The sequence below is a fragment of the Microcaecilia unicolor genome, chromosome 6, assembly GCF_901765095.1.
Source record: "Microcaecilia unicolor chromosome 6, aMicUni1.1, whole genome shotgun sequence".
NCBI lineage: Eukaryota > Metazoa > Chordata > Amphibia > Gymnophiona > Siphonopidae > Microcaecilia > Microcaecilia unicolor.
In genome coordinates this window covers 311,866,399-311,883,831 of record NC_044036.1, presented here as the reverse complement: position 1 = coordinate 311,883,831, position 17,433 = coordinate 311,866,399, and the positions used below count along the sequence as shown (strand labels likewise).

Genomic DNA, 17,433 nt, shown 5'->3' with positions numbered 1-17,433 from the left:
GGCCTTCAATCTCATTCTTTGAGTGACCCACCTTTGGCATCTCCAATTTAAGCCAGAAGCAGTGGAGGGTAAAAATCATCTTTCCTGGTTCTCAGTCCACTGATCTAACTACTAGACACAAAACACCAAGTATGTGCTTGAACAGTCCTCATTGCTCACTCACAACCTGCTACTGCTGCTGCCACTCCCAGAATGTGTTTATTTGGAGACAGGACTGAGAACGTACTAAATAAGGGATCCACGGTAGGGGCCCAGAAATGTATGCCTCCTAGAAATCCTTAGTATCCAAAACATTGTTAATCCAGCCTTGAAAAAAGCACCACGCTTATACTCTGATGTGTCTTAAGTGCTTGCTCAGTTAACCCAAGGCTACTTTTAAAAGTCTTAGCGCAGTCTCATCTTGTAGATCTCAATGGCTCTTTGGTGGAATACTTCATAATCCTTGTCCAGATACGTGTAGTAGATCTTACAATGTAAAATAATGTTCTTACCTGATAATTTTCTTTCCTTTAGCTGCAGCAGATGAATCCATCAACTGGTGGGTTGTATCCATCTACCAGCAGGTGGAGATAGAGATCACTGAGTTCAATGAGTGGTATTGGACAACCAGCCCCTCTGTACGTTAGTATATGTCTCATCACAAAGCAAAAATAGCTCCACACAAACAGGAAAAACCTTCCTCACCAGAAGGAAAACTTCAACAGAGCAATAGTATTATAAATTGTAAATGCAACTCTGTCCAATCCATGATATTCATGTATTAAACTGCAAGAAACAAAACAGCCAGAACAAAACTGACAGATTGAATAGAACCCAAAAGGCGACGGTAAGCTAGGGAGGGATGCTGGATTCATCTGCTGCAGCTAAAGGAAAGAAAATTATCAAGTAAGAACATAATTTTACCTTCCTTAGCGCAGGCAGCAGATGAATCCATCAACTGGTGGGATGTACCAAAGCAGTCTCTAAATAGGAAGGGACACCGTCGCCCCTCTAGTCAAGACCGCCGTACCAAAGGAAGCATCAGATCTGGCTGCCACGTCCACTCAATAATGCTTGGAAAAGGAGTGTATGGAGGCCCAAGTAGCCGCCCAACAAATCTCTTGCAAGGTCAAAACTGAAGACTCCGCCCACGAGGTAGATTGCACCCTAGTGGAATGAGCACGCAAGGGTTTCGGCGTGACTCAACCAGCCAACAAATACGCCGCGGAAATAGCCTCTTTGAGTCACCTCGCAATAGTCGGTTTAGAAGCAGCTTGACTTCGACGAGAACCTGAAAGAAGCACAAATAAATGGTTTGACGGAAGTCATTCGACATCACCAAATAGCGGAGGAGGACAAGGCATACATACAAAAGATGAAGAGTCCGAAAGGTCCCGGGAAAATCCTCTTTCCGAAAGGAAGGAAGAAAAAGCGGCTGATTAAGATGAAAAGTTGAGATGATCTTCGGCAAAAAGGAAGGAACAGTTCGCAACGTGACCCCCGCTTCTGAGAACTGCAAAAAGGGATCCCGACAAGAAAGGGCTAGAATCTCAGAGATTCTACGCGCTGAAGCTATAGCCATCAAAAATACCGTCTTCAGGGTGAGATCTTTTTCCGAAGCCTCAAGTAAAGGCTCAAAAGGAGAAATCTGCAACGCCCTAAGAACCAGATTAAGATTCCAAGACGGACAGGGTCGCCGTAAAGGAGGATGAAGATGAAGCACCCCCCTGCAAAAGCCAAACTATGTCTGGATGCGCTGCCAAAGGGTATCCTGACACCCGTCCCCGAACATGCCAGGGCTGCTACCTGAACCCGAAGACAGTTATAGGCCAAACCCTTCTGTAAGCCGTTTTGCAGAAAAGCCAACAGCTGAGCCACAGAACCCTGAAAAGGAGGCCACGCGCGAGCGTTACACCAGGCCACAAACGTGTGCCAAACATGGGCATATGTAGTCGAAGTAGACCGTTTACGAGCCTGCAAAAGAGTAGCTATTACAACATCAGAATAGCCCTTTTTCCTCAAACGTGACCTCTCAATAGCCAGGCCGTAAGACCAAAGTGGGAGGGATCCTCCATGTTTAGTGGACCCTGATGAAGGAGATCGGCTAGGACTGGCAGCCAAAAGGGCGACTCCACTAGAAGACGCACCAGATCTGCATACCAGGGCCGCCGAGGCCAATCTGGAGCCACCAGAATGACCCGACTCGGATGCCGAGCAATCCTGAACCCGCCCTATCAAAAGCCAGGAAGGAAACTCATAAAGAAGAGCGTTTACCGGCCTCGGTTGAAGAAGAGCGTCTAGGCCTGCCGACTTTGGCTCCTTTCTTCTGCTGAAGAAAACGGGCACCTTGGCGTTGCTCTGGTTCGCCTTAAGGTCTACCTTCAGACTTCCCCACTTCCAACAGATCAATTGAAACACCTCCTCTGACAACTCCCACTCGGTCGGGTCTAGGGTGTGTCGACTGAGAAAAGTCCGCTTGCACATTGTTGATACCCACCATGAAAGCCGCCAACAGGGATTCCAGATGTTCTACCCACCAAAGGCGGCAACCTGCTTCCGTTGCCAGGGCTGAACTCAGAATGCCACCCTGATGATTGATATAAGCCACCGCCGTCGTGTTGTCCGAAAAAACATGGACCTCCTTTCCCTCCAACAGGAACTGGAACTGAAGGAGGGCATTGAACACAGCTCTGAGCTCGAGACGACTGATCGGCCAACTGGCTTCTTTCACAGACCAAGTTCCTTGGGCATACCGTTGAAGACAAAGAGCTCCCCAAACCAAAAGGCTGGCATCTGTGACAAGTACTACCCACTGTGGAATCGCTAGAGAAATTCCTCACCGCAAGTGGGGAACGTGAAGCCACCAAGACAGGCTGCGCTTCGCCATGGCGATCCAAGAAAGTCTGCGCTGATAATCCTGAGAGATCAGACACCATCTGCATAGAAGCGACGACTGAAGTGGCCTCATGTGAGCTCTGGCCCAAGGAACAACTAACTTCCAAGGTCGCTGCCATGGAACCTAGGACTTGCACATAGTCCCAAGCCCGAGGACTGGACACCCAACGAAGCTTGGAAATCTGAGCCTGGAGCTTGAGAACACGTTCCTCTGGAAGGAAAACAAATCCCAGCACAGTGTCGAATCGAACTCCCAGGTAATCCAACTGCTGAGACGGAACCAGATGACTCTTGGGCAAGTTGACCACCCAGCCCAACGACTGCAAAAGGCAAATGACTCGGTCGGTAGCCAGACGGCTCTCTAGAGCAGAGTCTGCCCAAATCAACCAATCATCAAGGTAGGGATGAACCCTGAATTCCTTCCTTCTGCAGAAACGCTGCAACCACAACCACTACCTTGGAGAATGTCCGAGGGGCTGTAGCCAGACCAAAGGGAAGCACCCGAAACTGGAAATGACGCCCCAAAACGGCTAAACGTAGGAAACGCTGATGTTGTTGCCAAATGGGAATATGAAGATAAGCCTCCTTGAGATCTAGAGGGGTGAGGAACTCTCCTGACTGAACAGCAGCCACCACGGCCCGCAAAGTCTCCATGCGAAAATGCCGAACTCTCAGGAACTGATTTATCTTGCATAGATCGAGAATGGGCCGAAAGGAACCTCCTTTTCGAGGCACCACAAAATAAATGGAATAGCAGCCCTTCCAGATTTCGGCAGGAGGGACAGGAACCACTGCCCCAAGCTCCACGAGAGACCGTACAGTAGACAGCTACCCTCCTTGGTGGGACAGCCACAGCGGGATTCCAAAAAGGTGTCGCTTATGGGAGAAGAAAACTCTAGCTTGTAACCTTCTCTGATTATGTCCAGTACCCATTGGTCTGAAGTAATGTTGGCCCACTTCGTAAAAAAGGGTCAGCCGACCACCAACCTCTGGAAGAGAAGAATGGACCTGCGCCCCATCATTGCGAAGAACGTCCTGAAGACCCAGAGCAAGAGACGGGGGCTGCAGAACGTTTATCATTCCGAAAGGAAGCTTGCTGCTGGAAGCGGTTGCGCTGAAAGTTAGAAGCAGAGTGGCCCGGCCGATAATGCCGTGCTTCTCTGAAGCGAGGACGAGAAAAAAAGATGCGGAAGCCCTCTGCGTCGGCCGAGTCCTGTCTTCTGGAAGGCGTTGCCCTCTAGAGTCACCTAAATCCTTAACAATCTTTTCTAAGTCTTCCCCAAAGAGAAGCTTGCCTCGGAAAGGAAGTCGATTGCGTCTCTGCTTGGAGGCTAAATCTGCCACCCAATGGCGCAACCACAACAAACGGCAAGAAGAAACCGAGAGGGCCATAAGCTTTGCAGAAGTGCGAACTAGGTCATAAAGGGCATCAGCTAAGTAAGCTAAGCCTGATTCCAAAAAGGCAGAGACAGATTCTAAACGGAGACCTTCATCCGGTTCCTGCTCCTGTGCCTGATGAAGCCAACTAAGACATGCTCTAGCAGAATATGAGCTACAAACAGACGCCTGCAGAGCCAAGGCTGAAATTTCAAATGAACGTTTCAGAGAGGCCTCAAGGTGACGATTTTGCATGTCTTTGAGCGCTACTCCACCTTCCACAGAAAGAGTAGTCTTTTTGATAACCGCCGTTACCAAGGCATCCACAGTAGGGAGACTATACTTATCTGATTGATCCGAAACCACCGGATAAAGGCGTGGCATTGCCTTGGCAACCTTAAAAGACCCCTCAGGATCAGACCACTGAGCCGAAATCATATCTTGAATAGCCTCATGCACAGAGAAAGCCTTAGAAGGCTTTCTTGTACTGGTCATCTTAAGATTGACCGAGGAAACTTGAGGCAGTAGATCTGAAATATCCAAAGCAGCCAATGCATTAGAAATCAAGGAAGGAAGCTCATCCTTATGGAAAACCCGCACTGCAGTAGGGTCATCCGGCTCTTTGACATCCCCCTCCTCAAAATCATCTGCCCTACAAGGGCAGAGAGAGTCCCCTGAGAAGGCAACCAAAGAAGGTAAGGGAGACCTGTGACCCAAAGATACGCCCTAAGAAAAAGAGGAAGTTCTCCTTCTTTTAGGAGCATCAGGAGCAGTGGAAAAAATCTGCTCCACTTCTGGTATAGCAGAAGTCAAAGGCTGCAAAAGGCTCTGGGAAGCAGGCTGATAGGGAGACTTCAAGAGAAAAGCCTGGAGCAACAAAAGAATAAATTCTGGGGAAAAAGAAGCCTCTGAGTCCCCAGGCACTAAATGAGGTTCCCCCGACAGGCAAACTGACGTGGAAGACAAGCGGTCCGAGTCCGCTGCGGGCAAAGGCTCCAAAACCGCCATCAGCTGACTAGCGGGAGCCGTCTCGGGAGAAGGCAAAATGGCGCGCAAAGGAGCGCCCACAGTGCGGGAAACAGAAGATTCCTCAAGCGGAGCCAGCTCAGCCGGCATAAGTTTAGCACAGCCCGCTACACACACTCCCGCTGTGGATCTCTTCTTACCGCAGCGGGAGCAATGCCTAACTAGCTCCGCGGCCATAACCACATGTTCCCCGCCGGAAAGAAACAAATTATGTGGCTCACCCCACAGCAGAAACAGACCACAAAACCTCCCAGCAACAGCGAGCCTGAGTTCCTGCTGCCAGTAGCAAACACTGAATCTGGCTGACTGTTTTGTCTTCATTTTTTTTAACAGGCAAACTGGATAACAAATCCTGAAGCTGTTTTTCTCTCTATTTTTTTTTAACTGGTGAGGAACGATACAGCTATCAGGCAGGGAGACTGAAGGGGACACAGGGTGAGGCAGGGACCCCCGAGGGAGTATGCCCCTAAGGATAGCCAAACGCCCCTACACTCAACTGGCTAGCCCAAAACTAGCCCAGGAGGAGTCCCAAGGAGCTGAATCCAGGAGCTAGTAAGGATATGTCCATCACCTGCTGGAGATAGAGATATACTAACATACAGAGGGGCTGGTTGTCCAATACCACTCACTGAAATCAGTGATCTCTTTCTCCACCTGCTGGTAGATGGATACAACCCACCAGTTGATAGATTCATCTGCTGCCTGCGCTAAGGAATGTTTAGTTATAGACATCCGCCCACAACCTGGACACTTTACAAAGTGTTGGCAACCTTCTCTGCCATTACCAGAAAAATAAACACAAAAAATTGGGAAAAGTGGGATTTCATACTAGGCCTCAAAGGCAAATGTCCTGAGGAGACAAAATGGGTTTGTGGCTAGGAAAGCCTGTCAAAAAATAACAGAAGTAAGCAAAAACAAAAACTTCCAAAAAACTTAATAAAACAATGAGGGACAAAGAAAACATCAAGGCACATGATTTCCTAAAACAGAGAACCTCTGAAGAAAAGTCATTGCTTATACCACAGGTTATATAACATGGAATCTTGATACTTTTTGGGATTCTGAAAGGTTCTTGAGACCTGGATTGTGCACTTCTGGAAACAGAATACTGGGCTAGATGGACCCTTGGTCTAACTCAGTGGGACAACCCTTATATTCTCATGTTCTAAGCCAGCACAGCAATTAACTGAAGTGGCCAGTTAAAAAACGCATCTGTTCCTCTCAATGGAAAATGACACCCTGATGCATTCTGCATGGCCATGACAACATGGGAATTATGTGTGTGGAAAGGTTCTAAATTATTTTATATATTAGAATTTTGCTCGCACCTTTTTCAGTAGTATCTCTGTATGCATGTCAAATTTTTGTGATAATGCCACTTTGCTAAAAGTGCTCTTTTTATAGGATTACTTACTCATGGCCTGATCCAAATTCATATTGTTACTTTTCAAGGCCTCTTCTGCAGGCTCCCTCTTTATACGACAATAAAACAAGATATTAAAAATACATTTAGTTACACATTTACAGAACTTCAAGTAAAAAAAAATAACTTTTCTGAATCATGGTTATGTAACAGTGCTGTTCTTGTAAATAAAACTCTATAAATGCATTTGTATAAATCTAATGCTTTCATATGGTGGTTTCTCATTGCTTATTACAATATATGCTATAACATGAGCTGTGTTAGGCTCAATCTACTATATACAAATTTTGTTTCTAAGATGGAACAATTTAAATGCAAAACAAGTAAAGGCAATCCTATAAACTGGTGCCTAAAAATACTGCCAATTGTGCACATAAGTTACAAAATAATAGCATTTGCACAAATGATTGCTGCCGCTAATTGGCATTTACACACAAGTGCTTGGTGCTGTTCTATAACATACATGTCAAACTTATGTATTTAGTGCTTAAGTGCAAGGTGGCGTAAATGTGGGGGGGGAGTACAGCGGGTCATGAGTATATCTGTAAGATAGGCATGTCACTTACAGAATCCTATAAATTAAGTGCGCTTCAGGGCATAATTAGGTGCCTGCAGTTATGACTGGCACTGATTTGATGTAACTATAATTGCATCAATGCTGACTTATGCTAGAATTCTATAACAATCTTGGTTCCAAGATGCTATCCTAGAATTGATGCTAAGCACATGGCATTGGGATGCCTAAATCTTGGCGTAAATTTACAAAATTGACACTTTACCTTAGTTCTCTGCAGTGTAGCAGCAAATTAGCTATCCTTGTTACTTAAGCACATAATAAAGTTCACTATAATTTTTTTTTTTTTTTTAAAAGCTATGGTTTGAATTAAATACATATTTTCTAACACTAACAAAAGTCACAAAATATGGGTGCTATCAGGAACTACGCTAAACTGAAGGCAGGAAATGAAGTTCATCTCAGACCCCTTCCTTCCATACACTAATTGTGACTATCTCTGGGAAAAGGTGTCAAAAGTCAACAGAAACAAAAAATAAGGTTTTAATGAATTCTGTTAAAGCAAACAATTCGTAATACAACAGTCCAAACCCCATCCTTTTATGTCAACATTTTTTTGAAAAGCTTACCCAAGTTCAAATATGCAACTTTTACAGACTACTTACAGACACATAACATGAAAAACTGGCCACTTTCAACATTTTGGATCTACTTTTTTAGTCACTTTTCCCCCCCAAAAACAGTCACAATTCTTCCAGCCAGCAATTTATTGCTCTATACTAATAAAGGATTGATGTGCTAGAGCTCTAGAGTGAGACTCTATACTGACTACCAGGGAATATAATAGAATATTCTACTCCAATGTTGCTGTATACTTCAGAAAACAAGCTCTTTTTTGCCAGTAAGAGATTACCAGTTACCCCATAGCAATCAGATTTCCAGAGGAAGCCCATAAAACCTAATAGGGACTTGTACGCAGTTAGCAAATGACCATGTACTACAGACATGTTTATAGGAAAATAAATTCAGGATATCATAATACACAGATGTCACTCACTGGAAACCCCATATCTGTGAGCTGTTTTATTAGACGATTCATGATCCAGGCCTCATCTTGCTTGCTAGAAGTCTTCATGCCCTAAGCAATCCAAGAGAATTTAAAAGGGTAAATTAGACCTTACCTGCTAATTTGCTTTCCTTTAGTCCCTCCGGATCGGCCCAGAATGTGACTGATGGGTTGTGTACGCCTTTCAGCAGGTGGGGACTGAGAAAAAAAAAACTAACTCCAGCTAGCCAATAAGAGCCCTTGCCAGCTAGAGAAAGATCCAGTAATAAAGTACCAAAGTAGAAGGAAAAAACATAGAAGAAACATATAAACTGTGCCCCCAAAAACCTGAGCAGCCACCGGCACTTTGCCAACAAAGGGTGAGTGCCTCCCAACATAACATGTTCCTGCAAAAACAGGACAGGTAATTCTCCTATATAATAATTCTCACCTTCAACGTTCTATCTTGCTGCCTGTGTCCGTCGCTTTCTTCAGAGTTGGTCTGCTAGGCTCCGTAGATCAGGCTGACGTCACACGCAGCACTGACCAGCCGCCCGACAGCAGCCAGAGGCCCCGCTCCTACCGCCCTCGCCTCCCCCAAGGTCGCTGCCGCTCCCCCCTCCACGAGGTCGCCGTAGCCACTACTACCCACCCACCCCCCCCCCCCAAGGTCGCTGCCCAGGCCCAGCCACTTTTCCTCCAGGCCCGCCTACCCAACACAGACCTGCCAAATCTCCCGCGAAGCACGCGGCGCCAGCTCCCATTTCCGGCCACTGCTGCCTCTCCTGTTGAGCAACAGTGGCCTCTATAAAAACAAAAACAGCCGTTTTTAAAAAGAAAGCGCGGCACCGCAGGCAGCCATCAGGTATTGGCTGTCGGCTCTGCAGCTGCTCCTCTCGCCTCTCACGTCACTGCCCTAGGAGTAGAACCCCGGAGGAGCGCAGCGACATGAGAGGAGTGGCTGCAGAGCTGACAGCCAATGCCTGATGGCTGCTTGCGGTGCCATGCTTTCTTTTTAAAAACAGCTATTTTTGTAGCGGCTGCTGCTGCTTAACAAGAGAAGCAGCAGTGGCTGAAAATGGGAGCTGGCGCCGCGTGTTTTGCGGGAGACTTGGCAGGTCTGTGTTGGGTGGGCGGGCCCAGAGGGAAAGAAGGGGATAGAGAGAAAGACACGGGATGGAAGAATCGGGAGAGGGGGGTAGACGGATGGAAGGATGGGGAGAGAAAGAGGGAAAACAGATGGAAGGATGGGGAGAGAAAGGGGGAGATGGATGAATGGATGCAGAGAGAAAGGGTAGAGACTGGAAGGATGTGGAGAGAGAAGGGACAATGAACAGAAAAGGGTAGAGAGATAGAAAGATACTGGATAGAAGGAGGGGGAGAGAGACATTAGATGGAAGGATCAGGAGAGAGGGTAGATGGGAAGCTCGCCAGGTGTCCTTGGCCTGGATTGGCCGCTGTCGTGGATAGGATGCTGGGCTCGATGGACCCTTGGTCTTTTCCCAGTGTGGCATTACTTATGATGGGGAGAGAAAGAGGGAAGACGCTGGATGGAAGGGTACGGGAAAAAAAAAAAAAGGAGACACTGGATGGAAGGATGCAGAATGAAACGGGAGACATTGGGAGGGGGTCCTGAGAGGGGGGGGGGGGGGGGGAGGGGGGTCCAGAGACCAGAGGGGGGGGGGGGAGGTATCTGTCACACACACATTCTCTCACAGTGTCTCTCTCTCTCTCACACACTGTCTCTCACACTGTCTCACATTCACTCTCAAACAGTCTCTCAATCTCATATACTCTCTCGGTCTCACAGAGAGTCTGTGTATCGCACACATACTCTCACACTGTCACACACACTCTCTCACTCACAGACACACTCGCACCCATACTCACTCTCTGTCACACACACTCACACATTCACTCTCTCTCACAGTCACTCTCACACACAGTCAAACATACACGCTCCGAGGAAACCCTTGCTAGCACCCGTTTCATTTGTGTCAGAAACTGGCCTTTTTTACTAGTTATATATAAACATATATATATGTTTTTTTTATTGTTTTTTTATTTTATTGTATTTTAGTATTTGTTGTTATTATTATTATTTTAAACTACCAACCAGCAACACATCTCCAATAAAGAAGAAAAACACCCATAACGTATGAACATACAGCTATCCAAAGGGAGGGATCTGGGCCGGAATAAAGGAAAGCAAATTAGCAGGTAAGGTCTAATTTACCCTTCCTTAGCGTCCCTCCGGACCGGCCCAGAATGTGACTGATAGGAAGTAACAAAGCAGTGAAATTATGGGAGGGACCCTAGCAGCCCCGCCGACAAAACGCTCGCTCCGAAAGCAATCTGACGATGGCTGAGAACGTGTAAACGATAATGCTGAGAAAAAGAATGCAAAGACAACCAGGTCGCCGCCCCACAAATGTCTTCCGGAGGCACAAGACAGCGCTCTGCCCAAACGGCAGCCTGACCACCTGCAGAGTGAGGCTTAACATGCTCTGAAACAGAGTCCCCAGAAAAAAGATAAACTGAGGCAATCATTTCTTTAATCCAAAGAGATATAGTGGGCTTAGAAGCCCTAAACACTATGCGCGGACCTCCAACCAGAAAAACAAACGACCAGAACGCCGAACGTCAACAGTAGACTTGATATAGAGTTTCAACATTCGCTTGACATCCAAACACTACAAAAGACGCTGGTCTGCAGAACTGGAGAAAGAACTTACTATAGGCAAAACTACCGACTGAGAAACATGAACCCGATCATTCAGAAAAACTCCAAAACAACATACTACCCGACAATGCCTGCAACTCCGAAACTCGCCTAGCCGAAGCAATGGCCACCAAAAATACTGTCTTCAAAGTCAAGTCGTTCAGAGAATAGGACCACCAAGGCTCAAAAGGAGGTTTAGTAAGAACCAAACACACCACATTCAATCCCAGTGAGGAAAAGAACTGAGACGGAGGCCGAAGAGAAATTCCTCTCAAAAAAACGCACCACCTACGGATGAGAAGACAAAGGTTTACTTTGGACACGAGCACGAAAAGATGCCAAAGCCGCAATCTGCACCCTAAGAGCAGCCAAAGCGAGGCCCTTGTCAAAACCTTGCTGCAAAAAATCTGTGGAATCCAAGAACAAAAAAAGGAGAAAAACCCCCTCTCATTACTCCATTCCTCAAAAAAACCCTGCAGGTGCGCCCATAATTCAAAGAAGTAGAACAGGACCGAGAGCAAAGCATAGAGTAATGACCTGAGCCGAAAAACCTCTCTTAGTCAGTCTAGCCCCTTCAAGAGCCAGGTCATAAGAGAGAATCAATCCGGATGACGATTCCCCCGCCCCCCCCCCCCCCAATCGTACCTGTTCAGGTGCCAATTCTTAAGACAAAAGCAAACCGGATCCGGAAAAAACCTGACGACTCCGGAAACTGAAGAGAACTAACCCAAAGAGGAGAACTAACCAGAAGGCACCAAAGATTATCGGACCTAGGATTACAAGGCCGATCCAACTCTACTAAAAACAAATGCCCGGCCTCCAAGTGTCTCAATCCACTGAAAGAAAAAGCCTAAGAGAGGCTACAGAGGAAAGGCCTAGAGCAGGACGGTCAATCTCCCCTCTGTGCTCTGGGGACCTCTCAGTGACTAACGAAAAGCGGAAGCTTCGTATTGAGAACAGACGGAAAAAGAACCAACGTTGGAAAACCCAACACCATACCGCAGCTTGACACGCTACTTAACTGAGAGCACCTTCTCCAGGATCCAGAGAGTTTCGACTGAGAAAAAACCTGCCTGACTGTTCTGAATACCTGCAATAAGAACAGCAGAATGAACTACTCAATGCAAATTCTGCAAGTAGCTCCACTGTCTCCTGCTTCAACTGATGACAGCTCATCCGCCTCTGGCGGATAAAATATATCCATCTATACACATATATCTACACAGATATACATACCTATATATATATATATATATATACATGCCATCGCTGAGGCGTAGCCTGAAAAGATGCAGCTGACTCGCCAGCCAGCCAGTGATGAAATGCCGCAGTAGCTAGCCGAAATGCTCTGGTTTCCAGAAAGCTGATCTAGCTAGATGTCACCTGTCCAGACCAGAGACCTTAAGCATACTGCTCCCGACAGTGAGCGGCCCAGCTCCTGGTGCTGTTATGCGTTGGAGAACTATCCCTTTCAACTGCTCCAAGGCCATACCCTTGGAACATCCGAAAGAATGGACTCCCAGAACTACCAGCGGAGACTGCCCCTAAATACATAGGCAGTAGAGACCGAACCTGAGCCCTCGCCCAGGGCACTGCTTCTATTGCCAATGCCACGGAACCCAGCCTGAAGTGAATCCCTCGCTCTTGGCCTCGAGGACTGGAACACCAGGCAAATCTGAAATTGCAATCTAAGGCTACAGACCGGGTAATGAAGACCTCAACTCAGCTGAGAACAGCAGCACCCCCTAGGCCTGGGACGACAGCCTACGGCTGTGATGCGAATTTACTGCCCCAACCTAGGGACTACAAAAGGTGCCAGAGTCGGAACATAGCCTGATTGCTCTCCTGATATGAATTTGTCTTGATCAGCCAAAGGACCAGGGAATGATGAAAGAGGATGTCCCCAATTCTGAGAGCCGGCACCACTACTACCATCACCTTGATAAGCGTACGAGAGGCAGTCGCCAGGCCGAAAGGCTACACCCGACACTGATAGGGTTTGCCCAACATCGGAAGCCAAGAAAAACGCAGATGCGAGGTCCGAAAAAGAACATGAAGAGAGGCCTCTGTCACGACCAGCGCAGACAAAAAAACTCTCCGGACTGCCCATATTACTAAATACACTAAGCAAGGCGCATGTGAATTGGCACATTACTATTTCTTCTGTCCAAGCAGGTAAACTTTAACTGAGGTGAGAAGATGGCGATCACTCACTAATTCATGTGAACCCCACGTGGAGATTCTAAGTAGGAACTAGACGGGACAAAGAACGAGCATAGACCGCCTATTACAGATAACTCACTATAAGTACGGCACGCAAACCTTTGTTTTTTGTCCAGGCAGACCGGTTACCTTAGCACCGCCTCAACAGGTGCTGAATTGCCTCCACACTACTTACAAACAGGAGTAATGCACACTAGCGCAGTTTGGTCTGTCACAATTGCTGAGATTATGTTGGGCACAGTCCCAAAACACCAGCACACGGCCGTTGCAGTTAGCACATTCTCACATCTGTCAAATCTAGATTACCTCTGAGCTCCCTAGACTGGAGTTAAGCACCTCAAAAACTTTTTTGCAGTATAACGAGTGTCAACAATATAGTAAACTAATACAAAATAGACAAATGACACTGTGTAAATGGCTGTATAGCTGCTACATAAATTTTATGTGAAGAGGATCCCTCAGAAACCTATCGGACCTTACGTCCTAGGTTTACAACGGATACGAGAGCCGTTGATACATTTCTATCATAGGGATTTTTTGAAACCTCTTCTTATATTTTTCACGTTTTTCTAAGTGCTCAATGCTGTGCTTTTAAACTCTGTGATTCTGACTAGAATCAATTTAAATCCAGGAAAGCGCCAAACAGATATAGTGCAACACTTGCACTATATCTGTTTGGCGCTTTCCTGGATTTAAATTGGTTCTAGTCAGAATCGCAGAGTTTAAAAACACAGCATTGAGGACTTAGAAAAACGTGAAAAATATAAGAAGAGGTTTCAAAAAAATCCCTATGATAGAAATGTATCAACGGCTCTCATTGTACCCGTTGTAAACCTAGGACATAAGGTCCGATAGGTTTCTGAGGGATCCTCTTCACATAAAATTAATGTAGCAGCTATACAGTGAATGATACATACCTGTAGCAGGTGTTCTCCGAGGACAGCAGGCTAATTGTTCTCACGACTGGGTTGACGTCCACGGCAGCCCCCACCAACCGGAACAAAATTTTGCGGGCGGTCCCGCACGCAGGGCACGCCCACCGCGCGCGACCGTTCCCGCTCAGTTGAATGACAAGCAAATTAATGAGTAAAACGCAACTCCAAAGGGGAGGAGGGAGGGTAGGTGAGAACAATCAGCCTGCTGTCCTCGGAGAACACCTGCTACAGGTATGTATCATTCACTTTCTCCGAGGACAAGCAGGCTGCTTGTTCTCACAACTGGGGTATCCCTAGCTCTCAGGCTCACTCAAAACAAGAACCCAGGTCAATTGAACCTCGCAACGGCAAGGGCATAACAGAAATTGACCTACGAAGAACAACTAACAGAGTGCAGCCTGACCAGAATAAATTCGGGTCCTGGAGGGTGGAGTTGGATTTAAACCCCAAACAGATTCTGCAGCACCGACTGCCCGAACCGACTGTCGCGTCGGGTATCCTGCTGGAGGCAGTAATGAGATGTGAATGTGTGGACAGATGACCACGTCGCAGCTTTGCAAATCTCTTCAATAGTGGCTGACTTCAAGTGGGCCACCGACGCTGCCATGGCTCTGACACTATGAGCCGTGACATGACCCTCAAGAGTCAGCCCAGCCTGGGCCTAAGTGAAGGAAATGCAATCTGCTAGCCAATTGGAGATGGTGCGTTTCCCTACAGCGACCCCTTTCCTATTGGGGTCGAAGGAAATAAACAATTGGGCGGACTGTCTGTGGGGCTGTGTCCGCTCCAGATAGAAGGCCAAAGCTCGCTTGCAGTCCAATGTGTGCAACTGACGTTCAGCAGGGCGGGTATGCGGTCTGGGAAAGAATGTTGGCAAGACAATTGACTGGTTAAGATGGAACTCCGACACCACCTTTGGCAGAAACGGGGTGAGTGCGGAGTACTACCCTATTATGATGAAATTTGGTATAAGGAGCATGAGCTACCAGGGCTTGCAGCTCACTGACTCTACGAGCTGAAGTAACTGCCACCAAGAAAATGACCTTCCAGGTCAAGTACTTCAGATGGCAGGAATTCAGTGGCTCAAAAGGAGGTTTCATCAGCTGGGTGAGGACTACGCTGAGATCCCATGACACTGCAGGAGGCTTGATAGGGGGCCTTGACAAGAGCAAGCCTCATAAATTGGACGACTAAAGGCTCTCCAGAGATGGCTTTATCCTCTACACGATGATGGTAAGCACTAATCGCACTAAGGTGATTCCTTACTGAGTTGGTCTTGAGGCCAGACTCTGATAAGTGCAGAAGGTATTCAAGCAGGTTCTGTGTAGGACAAGAACGCGGTTCTAGGGCCTTGCTCTCACACCAAACGACAAACCTCCTCCACTTGAAAAAGTAACTCTTTTTAGTGGAATCCTTCCTAGAGGCAAGCAAGACGCGGGAGACACCCTCCGACAGACCCAACGAAGCAAAGTCTACGCCCTCAACATCCAGGCCGTGAGAGCCAGAGACTGAAGGTTGGGGTACAGAAGCGCTCCGTTGTTCTGCAAAATGAGAGTCGGAAAACACTCCAATTTCCACGGTTCTTCGGAGGACAACTCCAGAAGTAGAGGGAACCAGATCTGACAGGACCAAAAGGGCGCTATCAGAATCATGGTGCCGTGGTCTTGCTTGAGCTTCAGTAAGGTCTTCCCCACCAAAGGTATGGGAGGATAAGCATACAGGAGGCCGGTCCCCCAATGGAGGAGAAAGGCATCCGACGCTAGTCTGCCGTGTGCCTGGAGTCTGGAACAGAACAGAGGCAGCTTGTGGTTGGTCTGAGAGGCGAAAAGGTCCACCGAGGGAGTGCCCCACTCTCGGAAGATCTTGCGTACCACTCTGGAATGGAGCGACCACTCGTGCAGTTGCATGGCTCTGCTCAGTCTGTCGGCCAGACTGTTTACGCCTGCCAGGTATGTGGCTTGGAGAAGCATGCCGAACTGGCAGACCCAGCGCCACATCCCGACGGCTTCCTGACACAGGGGGTGAGATCCGGTGCCCCCCTGCTTGTTGATGTAATACATTGCAACCTGATTGTCTGTCCAAATTTGGATAATTTGACAGGACAGCCGATCTCTGAAGGCCTTCAGTGCGTTCCAGACCGCTCGGAGCTCCAGGAGGTTGATCTGAAGATCCTGTTCCTGGAGGGACCACAGTCCCTGGGTGTGAAGCCCATCGACATGAGCTCCCCACCCCAGGTGTGATGCATCCGTCGTCAGCACTTTCGTGGGCTGTGGAATTTGGAATGGACGTGCCAGGGTCAAATTGGTCTGAATGGTCCACCAGTGCAGTGAATTGCGGCAACTGATGGAGAGACGGATGACATCTTCTAGATTCCCAGTGGCTTGACACCACTGGGAAGCTAGGGTCCACTGAGCAGGTCTCATGTGAAGGCGAGCCATAGGAGTCACATGAACTGTGGAGGCCATGTGTCCGAGGAGTCTCAACATGTGCCGAGCCGTGACCTGCTGAGACGCTCTGGTCTGGGAAGCAAGGGACAGAAGGTTCTGCGCCCTTGCCTCGGGAAGAAAGGCCTGAGCCGTCTGAGAATTCAGCAGCGCTCCTATGAATTCCAGAGATTGGACTGGCTGGAGATGGGACTTCAGGTAATTTAGCACAAACCCCAGCAGCTCCAGAAGGTGGATAGTGCACTGCATGGACCGAAGGGCTCCTGCCTCTGAGGTGTTCTTGACCAGCCAATCGTCGAGATATGGGAACATGTGCACTCCCAGCTTGCGCAAGTACGCCGCCACCACCACGAGGCACTTTGTGAATACTCGTGGCGCAGAGGCAAGCCCAACGGGCAGCACACAGTACTGAAAGTGCCGTGTTCCCAAACGGAATCTGAGATACTGTCTGTGAGCTGGCAGTATCGGGATGTGAGTGTATGCATCCTTTAAATCCAGGGAACATAGCCAATCGTCTTTCTGAATCATGGGTAGAAGGGTGCCCAAGGAAAGCATCCTGAACTTCTCTTTGACCAGGTATTTGTTCAGGCCTCTCAGGTGCATCCCCCCGGTTTTCTTTTCCACAAGGAAGTACCTGGAATAGAATCCCTGCCCTTCCTGCCCGGGTGGCACGGGCTCGACCACATTGGCGCTGAGAAGGGCGGAGAGTTCCTCTACCTGCTTGTGATGGGAGCTGAAGGATTGGGTTCCCGGAGGACAATTTGGTGGAGTGGAGGCCAAATTCAGGGCGTATCCGCACCGCACTATTTGGAGAACCCACTGGTCCGAGGTTATTAGAGGCCAACTTTGG

The 17,433-nt window shown here is 47.9% G+C and overlaps 1 protein-coding gene across 1 annotated transcript in view; it reads right to left on the bottom strand.

The window, feature by feature from the left end:
- Positions 1 to 17,433, bottom strand: part of TNRC6C (trinucleotide repeat containing adaptor 6C) — a 253,617-nt gene that overhangs the window by 148,707 nt on the left and 87,477 nt on the right. Inside the window, 2 exon segments of the mRNA XM_030208143.1 lie at positions 6,692 to 6,749; positions 8,272 to 8,352. Of these exon segments, the coding sequence (XP_030064003.1) occupies positions 6,692 to 6,749; positions 8,272 to 8,352 (139 nt within the window).